General features: G+C 35.5%; 1 protein-coding gene across 1 annotated transcript in view; it reads right to left on the bottom strand.

The window, feature by feature from the left end:
* Positions 1-429: 429 nt before the first annotated feature.
* LOC104839949 (interleukin-31 receptor subunit alpha-like) overlaps positions 430-19268 on the bottom strand; it is a 34841-nt gene continuing 16002 nt past the window's right edge. The window contains 12 exon segments of the mRNA XM_010580573.1: positions 430-1109; positions 1945-2023; positions 3552-3645; positions 5007-5147; positions 7717-7863; positions 9214-9315; positions 11657-11839; positions 13242-13458; positions 14035-14117; positions 14723-14857; positions 16113-16149; positions 17801-17952. Coding sequence (XP_010578875.1) covers positions 510-1109; positions 1945-2023; positions 3552-3645; positions 5007-5147; positions 7717-7863; positions 9214-9315; positions 11657-11839; positions 13242-13458; positions 14035-14117; positions 14723-14857; positions 16113-16149; positions 17801-17952 — 1970 coding nt within the window. The 3' untranslated portion in view covers positions 430-509.

Raw genomic sequence — 19268 nt, forward strand, 5'->3', positions numbered from 1 at the left:
ATAAGATATAAAACAATCAAGGGAAATAAGAACAGGAAAGTAGTTCTACTCCACATGACTTAAGGAAGGATTCAGCAGATCCTGGCGCTGTTCAAGTCAGTCCCCACTTCCTCAGCAATGCTCAGCCATGGGAACTGGTTGCCCAGGGGAAAATCGGTGAGCTGCTTGCACTGCTGGATGCTCCGGCAGTAAAGATCAGTTTGTTTCAGCAGACTGATATGGGAGAACTAAGAAGAGATAAGAAAAGCTACTTCCTTTGCCTCACTACTGGCACATCTATCTGGTAAAAAAAACCAAAAACAAGCAAAAAAAAACCCCATCCCACACTGAAAGTGAACCGTGATGGGTATAAACACAGTGCAAAAAATTACTTCACAGCTGTTCAAAGGAAGGGGGTGTTTTCATCCAAATTAACCGAGATCTGCCAGGTTAGAACATATGAATACATTTGAGCAGCAATGCCAAGACACGTATCACAAGGGGACTTTACAAAGGAAAGTTTTCTCAAGCTAATGAGCTGTGGCCAGCCCAAACATGTCCAGTGTTATGTAAGACTGTCCTGCAACATTTTGTTGAAAAGGAGGTAAGACAGCTGACTGGCTTTTGGGTTCATTCTTACTGTGTTCTGGCAAGTTCTCAGAAACAAGAAATTCCCTTGTTTTAACAGAATTTTTAAGGTATGGATTGAACAGTGCTTTTTCACTGAAATCTTCCAGCTTTAAAACTTCTTCATTATCATCTTCTTCATTTTTAATTGAAGTCTGTTGGGATTCACATAAATCATCTTCCAGCATTTCTATGGGGTGGATCTCCTTCGCTGGTATCAAAGCTGAATGCATTTGACTTCTGATATCTTGATCGGTAATTATATAAGGCATGGATGGTGAAAAACATTTTGCAACTTTATTTTCTTCATTATACAGTATCTTTTTATCTCCGTTAATCATGCCTTTTGTATTAATATCAGTACATTCAGAAACATGGTTTTCACAGTTCATTAGTAGTGATCCTTCCTGACTTTCTTCAGGGAAACAATGTTCCAAAACACTTATGTCTTCACAGTCTATGGTTTTAGCCTCAGGTGTCACTCCCTTCAAAAATGAATTATTCTGTCAGTACAAAGAGATAAATTGGAAAGTTATATAGGGATAGATAATGTATTAGTTTATTTTTTTAATATATAAAATATTGCCACTTGAGCTCTGTTTGACTCTTAACTTTTAAGAGTGCATTAATAAAGAGTTCATGTGCATTTCAGCTGGGATTCAGTTATATGTGAACAAGTACCAAAAATGACAAAGTTATTCTGTCCATTTGTTAAACAATTTCATATTAGGCTTTCTGTGCTAACTAAAATAAGGAGTTTCAATGAAGGCTTGGAATCAGGCTTGGACTGTTTCCATCTTCTCCACTCTAACGAGCCATTTTTCAGAAAAAAGTTTAAATCCCATTCTCCACAGATTACACTTTCTATGTAAACCTGACCAACACCACTTCATTCAAATACATATCAAAACTTTAATAAGGAATAAATATCCAACAATAAAAAAGATGGAAATGTTAGTACAATAATACACACCAAATTTTACTATATGTTGCACTGCATTTTTTGGTGGAGAAGGGAGGAAATATCCAGCTGTGGGAATCTGACTCAGTAGACTCAATAATCCAAGCAAATGTAATTGACTTTATTTAATAAAACATGTTGACCAATCACTTTATAAATTCAAAACATTTCTCATTATCATATAAGAATTAAATGAAAATACTTTATAAAGATGCATCTGTTCTATTGGTTTGAAATACAAGGAAGAGCATTTTATAGCACTTGAACAGAAGAATGAAACTCAACAGGTTTTTTTATTTAGTCATAAAATGACTGTCAGAGAAAGATTTCTCTCTCCATTTGATCCCTTCTTTAATACATGAAATTGCAATTATTACCATGGATGTATCAAGAGGCCACTCCACTGCAATGCTCTCTGCAGGATTGGGTATATCAGGCCAGCAAACCTTTTTAAACCTATCATTGAGAAAGGTATTTTAGCCAAATGATGAAAGAGATGGATTATTAAAAATAAAATGAACAAATCTGCAGAAAGCCCAAATATTGCTAAAATATCAAACTTTCACAAGAGAAGTCTTTCCTGTATTAACACAGTATTTTTAATTAAAATTGTCTTCCCTCACATTCATTTTTATTACAAAAGATCTCAACAAATAAAAATCTTGGGCTACAGAGAGGGTCACTGCAGAAAAATTACTAATGCACAATTTTTATTGTATAGTAGATCAAATACTATCATGCCAAATTAAGGCTGTACACAAAACCTGACATGATCATGTTGCAGGGTGGTTTTTCAGTGAAAAGCCACCTCACATAAACTTTGCTCTAGGAAAGTTTCCCTAGCACTATACCACACTAGAGCTATGCTGAACTCTTACAATAACAGCAGATAAATTATGCTAACTGACATTGTAGCTTATAACTGTCCAACGGAATAGTAAACAGGAAACAAAATGAATCACTCATTGATACTGGGTACACACGCAAGTGAATGAAAACTAGGCCATAGCTTGACTTTTCACATTGCAATTTGATCTACACTCAACTACATCTCAAACTATTCTCCAGAATCAAAGCATAATTTCTTACTATTGTAAAAATTCAGAATACATGACACAGATGAAGATGTAAAAGAGCTGGGAATTATACTTAACTACTTCAGATATACTTATTACCTGATGCTTTGCATGACAACAATCCAATAGCTTAGAACACCCCAAAACAGTTAATAATTCTTATTAAGCTTCAGCCAAACAACTTAGTCACTTTTCATGCTAAAGAAAAGCACATTTTATAACCTTAAAAATCTTCACAGTCATATTCCCATGCTCTGAGGAAGCAATTTAAAATTTAGCAGGGGACATATGTGATGGCAGATAAAAGGATTATGAATCTTGTATAGATATGGATCCATACTAATGGATCAGGCATCCAAATGCTTTCACATGATGCAATTTATAGTTTCTTCATGACTTCTTTATAGCTCAAGGGAAGTGTCACAAACTAACGAAAGTAATATTAATGTAACTAAGATAAGCGATAGGTGTTATATGAAACGTGTTCTAGTGATGTACTAGCAGATACATTAAAAGTGCCTGGGAAACTTTATTTTTGGCATTATTAACTTTCCAGTAACTGACTTAAAGTATGCTCTCCTCACTTGATTGACCATGGAACTGCAAATGGCATGTAGCATTTTCCATAAACTGATACAGGTGATACGTAAATCTGTTTCTCCTGTTTCTTTTGTTCCAATTTACTGCACTTTCTAAAATTAGTACTTATTTTTGGACTGTAGCACATTAACTACAGTTACAAGATAACCTGCATCCTTAGTTATTTGTTACTCCCAATTGCTTACTTTCTTAATTTGACATTGGTTTGGAACCCAACAAAAGCATTTATAAGATTTATATATATTTGCCTTTTACAAGTTAAAATTAACTGATTGTGTTCAGTTTTAGAAAGCAGAAAATGTACTCACGCGTGTTTTTTCAAAATGCATGTTATCCAAAGGCCTAACAGAAACAACATGCTTACTCCAACAGGTAGAGCAATGAAAATAATATCTTCTTTATCTTTAGAGGCAAAAAAAAATAAAAATAAAACAAACCACAGATATTTATTATTTCTTCATGGATTCGCTTAAGAGAGCTAATTTTTAACATCCACGTCACCCAATTAGCACAATTCTAAAGCGCTCTGTCAAAACTAGCCAAAATTACTCAGACTACGGTATGGTACTCATTGTACGACATGTCAAAAGATGGGTATTTTGAATCCAACAAGTCACAGTTACTGAGCCAGAAAAGCAGCTCATGATGAGACTTCTCAGGATCTCAGGCACAGGTGTATTGCATTTTAAAGTTTCCTTTATTAATAGAATCACACAATAATTCAGATTGGAGCGGACATCTGTAGGTGACTTCGTCTAGCTTTGAAATTAGAATCACGCTGCTTAGGGCCATACCAAGCCAACCTTTGAAAGTCACCCAGGATGAACAGTCTACCACCCCTCTGGGCACCTGTTGTTCTAGAGTAACCTAAAACTGCCATATAGTGCCACTTCTACCTGTAACTGCAAATTAAATAGTAAATTCAATGCAGGAGATAGGTTTTAAATACACAAAAAATACTCTGACTGAAACACTGCACAGATTTCTGAGCTAGCTTCCAAGTACCTACCAGAGGTAGGTACTGACAGCAATAGACACCAGACCTCAGCATAGTCTAACTTAGCTTGCATTTGAGTAGCAAATGAGCAGATGAATTTACAGGCAAAAAAAAAATCAGCTTCGAGTCCCATGACAAATTTAAGGATAGCTCATGCACTTCTTTATATTTCAGTTTGGCCACCGCTACAACAATTTATGTATATATTGAAAACACTCTTCCAGAAGTAGAAATGAGCAGGTGTCTGAACTTCTGACCTGCAGCCATCAGACCAACCTCCTTGGTAAAATCTGGCTAAAACAAATAGTAAGAAATAGAAAAAGATACTTATACACACACACTGGCCACAACCTGTGCACTCATTTATTAGTTAAGCTTATACAGCCAAAGAGATGCAACGCAATGCACAGCTATTCTAAATCTAGTATCTCAGATGGAAATATCTGCTTTTTAGTAAGTGTTAGGCACCCCATCCCATAATTGACCGCATACAAACTGTTGGTCCCACAAACATCCATAGTATTCCACAGCTTTATTGACAGGAAAAGAAAGATTTGGGGGTTTGACTTCTAATCTTGAGGTTTTAGTCTGTGAGATGAACCGTGAAATCGAGTTAAATTCAGCTAGTGTTGGTAATTCTTCCTTGTTTTGTTTAACACTAATTGAAAAAAAAAATATTAACAAATGCCGAAACAAAAATATCCTATATTTCTTATTCCCAAACCTGTTTTTAAAATAGTAATAACTAACCTGGAATATTACTTACTGAATTTCAAAGTCTTGAAGGTTTTTGGCTCTCCACTGGTTCCACCAGCTTCATTACTTGCCATGATATAGACAGTATATTGCGTATTAGCCTGTAAGGACTTCAGTCTGTATTGCAGAACATCAGAGTTCACTGTTTCATCTTTTTAGGAGAAGATTTATGTCAATAAACACAAAAAATAGTGTTGTATCAGGGAACTGTACACTTATTTAGCATCTTTTACAATGATAGATCTCAAAGTATTTTAAAGACAACTTGAAATACAAAGCGACCTTATCAGTCCTTTGAGAGGGAAAACTTAAGTTACTAAACAGTGTTTCTCAATGCTACTTAAAAGTTTAGGGCAAAAAAATAAACCATTATGTATTTACTTTTAAAAATAAATACACTTTTTTTTCCATATATTAAAGATAGACAAATTATGATCTCCTGTAGTTTATTTTATCATTGAAAACAGTGCTTTGAGAACTTTATCTCCGGGAACCTACGCTTGGAAATTAAGAACTTAAAATAGTTTCGCAGCTCATTAAATTTAACTATATTTCTAGTACATGCAGTTAGACACTGATCATCCAAAAGGCTGCAATTGATCAGCACTGGGATATCACCCCAATAAAGTCAGAGGAAAGCCAAAATCAACAGGAATTTTTTTCCAAGTTTAAAAATGCTTTTCTGAATAGAACTCAACATTTCCAATACCTTCTCCATTACTGGAATTAGTATGGTGTGCTTCACTTTTAAATTTTTTTAAGCAGGGCATACAAAACATTCTATGTCTACAAACAGCATTAAAAGCGTGTTCATATTATGAAATTAAAGTCACTAAAACATCTTCTGGTGCATCAAGTCAAAGCCAACTCATGTCATCATTCAGTTCAGTCAAGAAACACTCAGGAAATAGATACACTGCAATATGCCCTGAGATTAAACCACCTGAGTTTCTCTTAAATCAGGGAGGGGAAGGTAAAGTTCTAGAGTTAAAAGGCCATCGGTGAAGTCACAAACTTGGCACAAACTCCATGTTCTATTTTTATCAAAAAGATGTGACATCACAGAAGCCTCAAAAAACATCAATACAGTAGGGTTTTGCCATTTAAATTGAACTCCCTTGAGTTGCTATTTAAAACTAATTTCCTAAAGAAATGAACCTGAACCCTTAAAATGGGCATAGTCTACTTTACGTTAGAAGTAATACGGAGATCCATAGCTCCATAACATGAGACTGCATATCCTGAGGATGATCCCACACAAAGCAGTCAGCATTAAATTACTCAGAAACCAACACAGCAGGAAAAACTGCATGTAGACGACTGAATCTCACAGAAATAATCAGCTTCCTCTTTCTAATTTAAAAATTACCAAGAATGCTCTTGCCCTGGCTCCAAACTGGATATCCAGAAGCAACTGAAGACAACACAAGATTTCTAAGTTTGAGATCTTTTTAAAAAAAGATTTTGTTAGGTGTCTGCTAACAGTGATGTCTAAAACAAAGAAGGAAAAAGAACCATTTCTGAAGCACTGAATGATACAGCAGCATTCTTCATAAACTATACAGGAAGAACAAATTTAGGTCACCAAAACACTTCTCGTAAAAGATTCTGCTGAGATTTAGGCTAGAGAAGTTTGGGATAGATAGGATTATACTGACACCTTGTATGAATAGTACTCTTTGAGGTAGGAGATTACGAATATGCTCAAAAAGTCATGCTGTCAGCCTCCACAGTAGAAAAACAGTACCAAGCACAGAAAATCAAGCACATTTGAAGAAATTAACCTAAAAACTATGTCCAAATAAACTATTTCTTGGCAGCTTATTTTAGCTTCTTGGCTATAATTTGCTATTTTGCTTTTATTATAAAACTGACTGTAAAAACATTTTTACCAGAAAATTTCCACCATACTGTTCCAGAAGCTGAGGGCTTGGGAAAGGAATCCTTCCAAGGACATGCACGGAACTTAGAAATTCACTGAATCCTCATAAGGTTCAAATTAATGAATTTGCACTAGATCTATGACTCTCCAATATATTTTAGCTCCACTTTAGCTCCTCTACTTCTGCCATTACTTTTTCCATTGGCTTCAGAGGTGTGTCACAATGGAAGAGAGATTTGAAGATGGAAGGAGACTAGTACATATGTAAAAGGGGAAAACAGCAAGTATCTGACAAATAGGACTCTCTCATTTGGCATAATCCTGCAAATTTGATTTTTTTACTGCTAACAGAGAACAATCTGCAAAATGTCTCTCATATATCAGTTTCCATCCTGGTCTGGAAAGGGAAGAGGAATGATAGTGCTGCCATACACTGACTATATTTATCACCTGGAGATCAATCAGATTTGCATCTGAGAAGCAGAAAGGACTATGTGGTCAACAGTCATGGCTGTACTACCGTGGGTAGTACAAAACTAATAGTAAAAAAGATTAACTAAGAGCAAGCAGTGCTGTGCAAAATAAGTTCAGAACAAAGAAACTGAGCAAGAATACATGTGTAGTATTAAAGCAGGGACTATTGACTAGAATACCCCATCATTTCAATTAAACCTAAAAAATTTTTTAATCATTATGTAAGCCACATTTAGTACCAGTATTTTCAGACATATTTATAACATACAATAACAAAGTGTGCAAATAACTATGAAAATAACTATCTTCAGACATCAGATTGTCATAACCCTGTTGAAAGCGTTAATGTTTAATCTATACTTACTCAATTCTTTTCCATCTTCAGGTTTATAAAATATTGTATAGTTACTGATAAATCCATTTCTTTTATCCTTTGAAATCTCATTCCATTTTACTGTAACTTCATTTTTCCCTGGAATGCCTGTGTCAGCCACAGGTCCTTCTGATGGCTCTGCACAGAAGTATTATAAATTAGAAAAAGTAGTAAAACAGTCTAAGTACCACAATGTTATCCATCTGCGTTATTTCACACATACCAGTAACATCGGGGCAACAAATGTACAAGTAAATAAGTCATCTTAGTGCTCTGATACAGCCCTTAACTTTTCTCACCCTCTTTAATGTGTGATTTCTTCTGATTAATACTCCCCCTCATCTATTCTGGCATTTGCATAGTTCTCAATGTTACTGCATCCAAATACCTCAAGATCGTTAAAAGGCTCTATCCTCACAACATTAGAGAGAGATCAAGAGGTAAAACATCCTTATGCACTCACAGGGGAACTCCAGTGCAAGGTCACTGTGTATGCAGGATGTCTCTGGCTGAGCTGAGATTCAACTGGGGTCTCCAGCACACCCAGTCTTTGCCCATCACATTAGACAAAGTCTTTCTACTTATACAAGACAAACTCATGTGCATTGCTCGTAACTTTGAAGCAAGAGTTCTCTGTGCTTCAGTTTTAAAACATGTATCTTCCTTCCCATTCTGTGACAACCATTAGTATGGTCACAGCTCCCTATAAATAGGAAAGCACTTGAAATGAAGTTGTAACTGTGCTAGTTAAGTATTACTCAAACATACAATACTCCCTTACCTCCTCCTAGTAATTAATGTTGTTTAGTAGTGCATTGTACTATGTGTGCATGCACACTTGCATAGACCTATATATGCACACACACAAACTGACATTTGCACCTGAAATCTTAAAATTACCAGTAAACTACATTCTTACAGCTGGCTGTATAAATCACTGAATTCACATTGAACTTCTACAAATAAAGAAACCTTCCTCCCATCCCCACCCAAAACGCTATTTCATCCACAGTTTCTATCCAATCGCAAACATCATGGCTTCTTACCATTTTTCATGTGCAGGGCTGCAAACATTTTGTTACATTATAAAATTTAACGAAAAGCAAGCTTTTCAAACCATCCATTTCATTCTGTGAGTGAATTTCCTCATATATTAGCACTGCTAAGTGCAGACAAGCATTAAAAACAAGTCTAATTATATATCTAAACAAGCTGTACCATTTAAGAGATACCCAGTTTAAAAAACTGTTTCATGTTTGTAGCTATACTCTTTCTAAGTGCTTTGTATACAGTATGTAAACTTTACAACAAATGAGTGGATTCAAGCACCAATGTACCTGTATTACAAGATTCAATTTTCTTTACTGAACAATTCAGTAGCTGATCTATGAACAGAATAACCCCAGTACCAGATCGCTCAAAGATAATACACGCTGAGAGACAGACTACAACACACCTTTCACAACATCATTAGTTTAAAATACGTACTTTTTTCTTGAACATAAGTTTGTACTGAATATGGAGCTGCTACTTTATATCCATAAACAGGGTACACTGAGATGTTATAGCATATAAATGGTTTAAAGTTTTCTGTAAAGGAAAAAAAAGAATATTTACATACAATTCTCTATGTAAGATTAATACAATCAAAGTAGAATAAATCACAGTGTAGTCCTAAACATACTGTTACAGACCTCTATTTTCTTCAACTTTTTAGCAAGCACAATTTATATTTACTGCCTCAAATGCTCATTACTGCCCTTAATGCAATGAATTTTATGTAGTGGTATTCATAAGAGCACTTGGTTTCTGACTCATTTTTCATGAGAAATACTTTGAATGAGTAATTATACTTCAGCCTTATACAGCTTCTCTATTACTCATCTCATGACAGTTTAAGGTTTTGGAGAAAGTTTTTATTTTCAAATAACCAGTATAAAATGATACTTTCAGGAATATTTGTAATTTCACATATCTTTAGGTTTACTGCTTTGCAGAAGAGAGTTTTGTCTCATGCAAACAGCTTCAAAGGCACAATGGAGCCCCAGCTCTTAACTCCACATTGATGTTCAAGTTATGCCAACTGCAGATCTGCTTCTAACCAGCTTGACTCAAAAGTACAATTGTACAAGAGAAATCTCTGCAGTAGAATTTTATGTGTTTCAAGACATAGTTCAGGCTTCTGGAAACAAAGTTTTGAGCTCTGAACAATCCAGCAGCCAAATAATCAACAGGGTGCACGCCCTACTTACAAGCAAGTCTCATCAACTCTTGGAGGACACATATGTGGCTTTACACCCTGCAGGATGAAACTAGTGTAAAGGGTTTCCTAGACCATTCCTCCTCAAGTCCTGCAGCTTGTTCAGCAAGAATAATGGCTATTGACAAATCCCTGCATTGTATCAGCTCTGCTGCTTTTTCAGTCCCTTACACCTACTGCAACCCAGCAGAAGTTATGGCGGCTCACATGTCGTCCTTAAAATAATTCCACAAAAGAATGCTAGAATCAGGCCTGAATAACAATGTCTGAATTTGCCTTGACATTTCTAATGTGACTTGTGCTTAGGGTAAACAAAGATCTAATAATGCTGAGGAGGAAAGCTGGCTTTTTTAATACACTGAGAACAGCTGTAAATAGCATTTATTCCTCACAGCAAATTGCTGAAATAGTGCAATTTTCAGCAGACTCACCCATCTCAGTTCAATGTGTAATAAACTGCTCTTGAATTTTACTTCAAGCAGATTTTTGTTTAATTTGGTTTACTGTAGCACAGAAACAGTATTTAAATAACTCTTGTCTGAGCCAGTAAGACAAATTTCAGGGGCAAGCTAGCTACATTCATCATTAACAAACCAAATGTTCCTTTTCACTTCAGAAAATGCAGAGTACTTGTTTTCTGAAAACTTTGGAGATTCTTCTTCCTTGGTGTAGCATTCAGAAAGATCCATATATGAACAAGAACTGCTTTCAAATTTGATAAATCTAATTTCACTAGTGGAGAACCAAAGAGCTAATAGTCCAAAATGCACTTATCACATACATTACATATATTATATTAAACATTTTCACTATTATTCCTGTTTTTGTAAAAAAACCCCAAAACCAACCAACCAAACAAAAACCCCAAAACCAAAATCCAAATGTATAAAGAAAAGCAGATGCATTTCCTTAACTAAAGGTAATGTGCATGGGATATTTACATCAACATCAATATTCCCAGTTTTGCCTTTGCACATACCTCTTGAGCTCTGCACATTGTTTGGTTTTGAGTTGAAACTACACAGACATAGCCAAACTAAGAAAGATTACCTGTTAAAAAAAAGTCAGCCTCTAAAACAAAAAAGTAAGCAGATCCTCACCTATTTGTCAGAGCATCATAAAGCCACTGAAACCTCCTAGAAATGCTGTAGGTCATAATACAAATGTGATTATGTGATATTTAACATGCCAGATTGACCAATCACTCCACTTGCTTATTTTAAAGTAGAATTCTCCTTCAAATCCCCTTTCAGGTTTCTTGCTGTCTCTCTAACCCACATGAAGGCACATGACCGTTTCCAATCTTCAGATTCATTTTTTTGGTTCTCGGTTTCTCTGCTTAAGTAGTGTATATCTGTCATAAGCCTCCCAGTTGGAAGATTCATGGCATAAGATCAAGACACAGTTCTTCAATATGAAAACTCTAGCCTAATCTTACATGGGACCAAACACCATCTTGCATGTTGCATGAAAATTTGAGTTAAAATTGCTATGAAATTACATGAAGAGATTTCAATAAAGCATGTAATATTGCTTTATTTTTTAAAATGGTCTGAGGAAAGCTGGATGAGTTCATTCTTGTTTGTTCTTTCCAGTCTACCTATAAATAAATATACATAAATACATATGTATCTGTACATTGTTACAGCTGTAACTGATAAACAAACATACTTTTGTTAGTTTTCCAGTTTGTAGAATTTGATACATATTGCCATGATCTACTAAAAGGATCTGTCTCCAATTCCTCATACCACTCAACTACATATTCGGTTACTTCTGGTTCAGAGGCTATCCATTCCACAACCACTTCTTCATTTGTTGTAAAGGTCCTCACTGTTTCAATAATCCGAGAAGCTAAAAATTTAAACAGAAGATGTCAGCAATTCTATCTTCATAAAAACTGCAGCAAGAAAACAACTCAAGTATAGCAAGCTGAGATTGCTTCTTTAGAAGAGTATGGGACTTAGTCACAGTTAAAAAAAGTTTTAAAAGTTGCTTTATACCTATGTTCACGTGCATGTACTCAAAATACTTTAAAATGAAGCATGTAAGAATTGTTACAATGAAAACGGGTGGGGGGATTGAGGAGATGATACTCAAGGAGATTTATACATACAGAATCAAAGACCTCTCTTTTAGGATCTGAATTTTACAAACCAATTTACTATCAATTCTACAGGTAGCACAGATAAGCAAGTTTTGATTGAGATGACAAAGGCAATAGGAAAACAGTTAAATCAAGTCAGCAAGGTCATGAATGACAGTGAAGCAAAAGTGAACCATCAACCTGCAGAACAGAGGTAACGAAAATCTGAGTGAAAATCCAACCTGGCAAAGCAGAAGGAGAGAAGATGTGGTGAAGCAGAGGGAAAAGAGATTGTATGTAGGGCAAAAAAAGCATGTCACAGCACAGAAAAAATCAGAAGAACATTTACTGTGGGATACAGAAGGGGACAGAGAGGTAGTCAGCAGCTTCCAGGACAAGATAACATCACATCTACATAACCAGTTTTCTGATTAGACTGGAATTTGACTGAGCAATTCCAGGAGGACAACCGCACTTATTTCATGAGCAACTGATGTAGAAGTGATTCAAGCGTGTCATATGCAACCTCTCTTCAGATCATAGGTAGGCAGCACCTTGTTGTAATACAAGGCTCACAGAAATATGAGAATTAAATGGAAGAGCCAAAGAACACAACTGTTGTGCTAGAGTCGACCAGCTCCCTGAACCTGGAAGTGGGTGGGATGGGGGGAATGCATATGAAATGAGAATAAACACAATGTTTCTCTCTCTGCTTCCACTGATGCATCTTACGGACTATTAAACATGTCTTTAAATGTTGTTGTTAAATGCACTGCAATAATGCCCTGTGGTAACCAATTTTATGACCTAATAGAGGGATGAGACAGAATTGAATGGGACTATAAATTTATTTGGGAGGTCCAAGGTTAAAAAAACAAAACCAAAAAAACCTCAGAAAGTAATAAAATAGAAATTCTAATAAGACATCAGAAAGTGTTGATATCTTTAACAAATATATCACAAAACAAAAACCCCAACAATAATAGTCTATAACAAAACATGGTATGTGACAGCAAAACAGACAACCAGATAATATTGTTCTAGTAAAAAGTAATGGACTACACAGCTTTGTAAATAATACAGTTCTATATGTATAGAACTTAAACAGATGTCAGGAAGATAATTTTTTTGTTAATGAGAAAAACATAACACAATATTGAGAAAACGTACTTTTTTCACCAGTGGATGGAATCCGCAAAATAGCTTCAGGAGAATTTCCAGCAGAGTTATAGGCAGTAATAGATACGTTATATGCCTCTTCATTTAAACGTAAATGGAACTTCTCATCGGTAGTGCTGTTTGTCATTTTAAGTGCAGGATGGTTTTCCGGAAAATACTGTATTTTGTAGCCTAGAATTCTCCCAGAAAGTGGAAAGCTGTTTAATGGCTATTAAAAAAAATATGCAGTAGTAAGTGTTTCACAGTGTTATTTGTATAATCAAAAGTATATACTGTATTAAAGAGTCCAAACCAAATTACCAAATGATTATACTGTATTTAGAAAAGCAAGGTACTTTCTTCAAGTCCCATCTTCAGGACAGTCAGCTGCAACAATTTTATTGAAGGAAAGGTTCAAAAGTCGAATACTGAGATTTGAAACAAAGAGTTTCTGGTCACTGTACGAGAAGATTAATGTAAATTTAAACACAGCTTTAGTAAGCTGTATTATTTGGGAGCAGTTGTAAGGACTTTCAATCAGATTTTCCAATGTTCTGTACACAATTAAACCTTTCCCTTCTGCACAGATTACAAAACTCTGTTTATCTACCATTCAGTAAACAAAAGCCTTTTCAATTCTGCTTTAGTTTAGTGAGGTTTTTTTCTGATGACAGTAAAACCCACTGGCAGTAATATGTCCTTGTGGTGGAGCATTTCACGACAGCGCTACAACACTAAAATACTTCAATGCAACATCAGCTGCAGGATACCAATATGATTATCAGTTCACAAAAAGAGTATATACCTTCCACATAAGATATACAGATCTATTTCCAGCTGAGCGTGAAGACTCAATTACCCTCCACAAATCCACTTTTTCGGAAGGAGCTGAAGACACAAAAATATTTTTAAATTTGTTGTTATATGAAAAAGACAGTATAATATCATAAAAACAATCAAAAGGTTTCAAAAATACAGTCTGAGAGCAACTTATTAAAAAGAAGTCTTCCTTTGTGTAACGTTGTGCCTTTTTTTCCTAATTAGTACAGCTTCTCTCTTTCCATAAGTTTGTTTCTGCTTTCTTTTATTTGTTAAGTTCTAGAGGAGATTTTCTAGTCTTGCTTTAAAAACTGGCAATTTAATTTCCCTACTTATAATTTGTTTTATCGGACACACTTGCTACACCACATTTCTGCTACCATCCTGCTTAACAATGTTCGGTCTCCATCTACACTCTTTAATTTTTCCTCTCTTCACTGCTATTCACCCATTTTCTGCCTTAGCACTATGTTGTTTGTATCACCTTTCAGATCTCCTCCACTCCTTGCTCGTTTTCCCTCTTCTATATTTAAACAAAATACATGTGTTCTGTTTAAACAACAGAATTCTAAATTCAATAGACTGATAATATGCTGAAAATACAGGTTTCCATTATTAAATCCTAATGCCCCAAAGTATAAACAATGAAAAAACTCACTAAATAGTTAGCCTACCTTTCTCTTCTGTGCTTGCTGTTTTCTCCCTACTCCACTCACTCCAGAATATTGACTCAACACTCCTACACTGAATGGCAACTGAATATTCTGTGGAGTCCCACAGACCTGTGAGATTACAGGATCCTGTTTTCTCTGCAGAATTCTGTCGGACAGGGACAATTCCCTGAAAGTAAATACATAAACAAAAATTATTTGCTACAAAATTGCATGCAGACATATTACTTTAGTTTTCAAAAAACCACAAAGGATTCAGTTTTCATGTTTCCCACCTCACTCCTCATTTTTCTCTGTAGCATCTTCATTCTTCCTGTAAAACTCCGGGGTTTGAAAAACTTGAGCCAAAACTATGTCTGTACTGACTGACCTGTGGCTTGAACTGTGTGCAGCTCACATGCAATTCTAGAGGAGCTGTGCTGGCGCAGGAGATGCTGGATGACTGATGGGAAGCAACTGGGTATTGCTGAAGCCAGTATCACCATAATGTCCTGGATACAGCTCCACCTCAAAGCAGAAGCATCCCTGGGAAAGCAGTGGTCATCTGCAATTTGTGAGCCAGCTGGGTACTTGTTTCTTTTCTTGGTTTTGTTTTCTGAGTTACAGGGTCTTCCAGCTCTTAGCCATATAATAGTGTGGTGGTAGGCCACCCCCAAGATTATCAGTGTATGATTAAAATGAAAAGACCAATGAAAACACAAAAAATTTTGGTACCAAAAGAAAAAAAGAACATGGAGCCTTTAAGTGGTGAATGAAGACAAGAGTATGAGAAATAACTGATGCAATATCTTCTTGGAAAAGTAATGACAAAGTGAGTAATTTCCTTGTCTTAAAAGGAGCCCACTCACATCTCACTGATGGAAGTCAGAAGCTAGATTGTTGTTTCAAAACAAAAGGTGAAAGAAGACATGAAAACCAGGAATTGGAGTTGATGCATCAACTCAACTGGACTGACAATGGGAAGCAGAAGAAAACAACACGAACTGTAGAAAGATGTAACCCTTCTCTTCCAAATTGCAAAAATTACTCAGTACCTAACAACTCTCATCCTCTCAAATTTCAGATGACTGAAACAGAAAGACGCTATGTTAAAGCTAGCTAAATTCTTAGAAGGTCAGCAAAGGTAAGTTTTAGAATAAGGAAGATTCCCTCTTGGGAGCCAAATTAAAGTAGTAATGTCATGTAGATTTACAACAACAGGGCCAAAAAACCCATGAAGAAATCCTTGTCTTCCACCAGTTGAACCTTCCAATGAAAAGTGAATCAAACTCTAACAATACAAAATGCAGACACCCATTCCTTTGAACATCATAATGGGAAGCGCACTGCCTAATGAAACTGAAAATTTTAGTCCATTCTGATCTCAAGAAACTTGATGTCAAAAATAGAAAACTGCTTCTATGAGAATGAATTCAGGGATTTACAAACGACTGCTAGGTGACAGACTTTTTAGCCAACATGCAATAAAAAGGGCTTCAAAAATATTATCAACCTCATGCAGAACCTGACATAGAATTGCAGACACCCCAGACTAGCTTTTAGTTACTTGCCAAAAGGCTGTTAACAATATTCAATTATAATTGGAAACTTAGCACATGCAAGTAGAAAAATAGGTCATCTGTTTTAACTCAGTAAAAACAGTTCACAGCAATTGTTTTAGATTATTTTGGTTAATTGTTCAGATTGTTTTGGTAGGAAGGCTTAAAAGGTCAAGAAAATATCTGTCCTGCTCAAACTTTTTTTTTTGTTTTTGTTTTGCATGCGTGTGCTGACAGACAGAAAAAGAGCTCCTGTACCTAACTGATGGTTTGATGCTGTCTTTGTTGGCCACTGCCATTGGATTGGCTATACAGACTATGAATAATGCCTGTCTAAGATCCTACAGAACTAAACTCACTGGACTTTGTCTTTACTGATCATGGCTACTATTTTTTTCTCTAGAATGTCTGTGGAAAAATGGAAGTAAGTTCTGAGGAAGAAAATGGATGTAGACTGTATTTGATAGTGAAAAAGTAAACCGGTGATTTCTTACATAGGTGCTGACAAATAGACAAAATACATAATAATGCTGTTACTTCACAAAAATGTGAATGTTTTCAACATTTGGGAAGGATCTTATATGCATGTAATCATCACAAGGACAACAGTGTCTTGACTCCAAAGGGATAAACATCTTGAACAGGTCTTTTAAATAAGTTCAGTTTCTAATATCCGAGGTGGACCTGAGCCATGCTGCCCATCAGATCATCCCAAATATATCCTGAATCCAACAACTAATATGTCATATCTACAGTGAAGATGCTTGCCATGAGAATGTGACGAGGATGCTACTTAGAAACATATTTAGTACCAGGAACTTTTTTAAAGCTCTGAGGAGTACTATTAGTTATCCCAACTAATTCTTCTCTGCCAGAATTACACATTTAATGTATAAAATGGTAAGGTCAAGGCAGACATCTCAGTTTGATGAACTTAAAAAGAAAAGCCAAGCAACCTGGCCCATTCTAAAATTTGAAAGAGGAAACACTAAGACTGCAAACAGAATTGCTTCCATAATGAGGAGCACTGGAATAGGCCATCTGAAAGAAGCAAAAGACTAAATACTGTTTTTTTCTATAACAGTTCCATTTAAGTGTCAGAAAGACAAACTCAGAAAAATAACTTCTCTTATTTTCCATTTTGTAAAGTTTATACTTTAATTCACTTGAAAATTAATGTATCATTAGTCCATCTTAATCTGATTCAACTGTTGTGGTTGGGAGTAAATGCTGTTTTCAACATCAGAATGCAAGAGGAAAATAAAATATTTTGACTGAATGTGTGTGTAATCCCTTAGCCTTTTACAGAAATATATTGAGAAGTATAGTATGTACCAAAACAGACATTGACCAAAAGGAAGAGAACAATTAATCCTAGACAACAAAACAATGATCTTAAGATCATAATTATGCTCCACTAAAATAACAAGGTTTTAATCATTATTTCCAACTACTTGTTGCCTTTTTTCTATTTAGCCTTTTATAACATGAAGAAATTAGTCACAAAGAAGCTAACATTCAGAAGAAAATTTATGTAGCTTACCGAAGAGTTTGAATACAAGTTCCTGTATTGAACCTGGCAAATTACATTTTGTGAAGGGATAATCTTCTCAGGCATTTTCCAGGTTACTGTAAGCAACTGCTTTATACCAGTGATTTTTTTAACTGAAAGTATTTCAGGAGGTTCAAATTTCTCTAGAATGGAGAAACAAAAACAGTAGCAGGGGAAAATGCTTTTATAAAAGTTCAGAATTGCTCCGTCTATGTGTGTTACAAGAAGTTTAATTATTATCCCAATAATGTACATCCTCTCAGGTATTCATGATGGTCTATTTTATAGACATAACTCTACAAATGGGAAGTTACCTGTAAGAGAGATTGTACACATAACTGATTTAATGCTGACAAACCTGCTCTCAAACAGATGTGCAGATTTCTTTCATCTGTATCAGCACTGAAGAATACTCCTCAGAGACAGCAGCAGGGAAAAGAAACGAAGCGGAGCTGGGATGCCAAAGTCAAGTCCAAACTGCAGATGAGGGAAGAATTCAGCTGAAAAGGATTTGAGCGGGAAAGAAGTGTGAAGGAGGTGATGGGAAAAGAATGGATTAGCACTAAGAAAAGAGATGGTTGGTACAGAGGATGTGGAAAGTAATGAGGAGCCACGGCAGGTCTGAACACAGGGAGTAAAGGAACATATGGCTGGAGAGCTCATGGAATGCTGCAGCAAATCAACAAACCTTTTAACTGAGTATTTTAACTACACCAAAACGAACAGAGGAAAATGCAGCACAGCACAGAAGGAGAAGAGATAGGCAAAATATTATTGTTGCTCCTGGGAATCACAGAACAGGTGGTTTTTTAACATTCCTAACCAGAAAGTAGAACAGCAGAGTAAACGATGGGTAGACCTGGCTGGAGAAATTATAATATCGCTATTCATTTACAGCTAGATATTGCACTGACATCTAGTACCACTCAAAAATAGAAAATTACAGTCTGAGTACAACTTAGTTTCACACAAGTTTTAGTATATGGCCTTTACTTGTTAGTAATTAAAAACTTAGTCATTTATAATGGATATGTTAGACATTAGCTTAAAAAAAATATTGTTGTAGTTAGACGTTTCATAGTATAAATACAGCACACTATAATTTTTCACCACCTCTTGGTAAGACCAAGAAATTGCTGAAAATTGCTGCTGCACCACCAACCAGTTTGAAGAATTTTACCTGGAAACACCATCAGTTAAAACATAACAACAGAATTGGAAGCATCCAAATTTTGATGAAAAAAATTGGGAAGTACGAAACATATTATTAAAGCCTAAATGTAATGTCAGAGACGTCATAATTTTAGCTAACAATTAAAATTGGATGGCATTTCAAAACTGAGACCAATTTAAAACCAAATGAAACCCAAATAATGGTTTCAAAAATATTATATTGAAAAATTTTTTTTTTATTTTCTTCTATGTAAACCAACTTTGATTACTCAACTGGTTTCAGAGT

This window comes from Haliaeetus leucocephalus, unplaced genomic scaffold, assembly GCF_000737465.1.
Source record: "Haliaeetus leucocephalus isolate CR32 unplaced genomic scaffold, Haliaeetus_leucocephalus-4.0 Scaffold722, whole genome shotgun sequence".
Classification (NCBI taxonomy): domain Eukaryota; kingdom Metazoa; phylum Chordata; class Aves; order Accipitriformes; family Accipitridae; genus Haliaeetus; species Haliaeetus leucocephalus.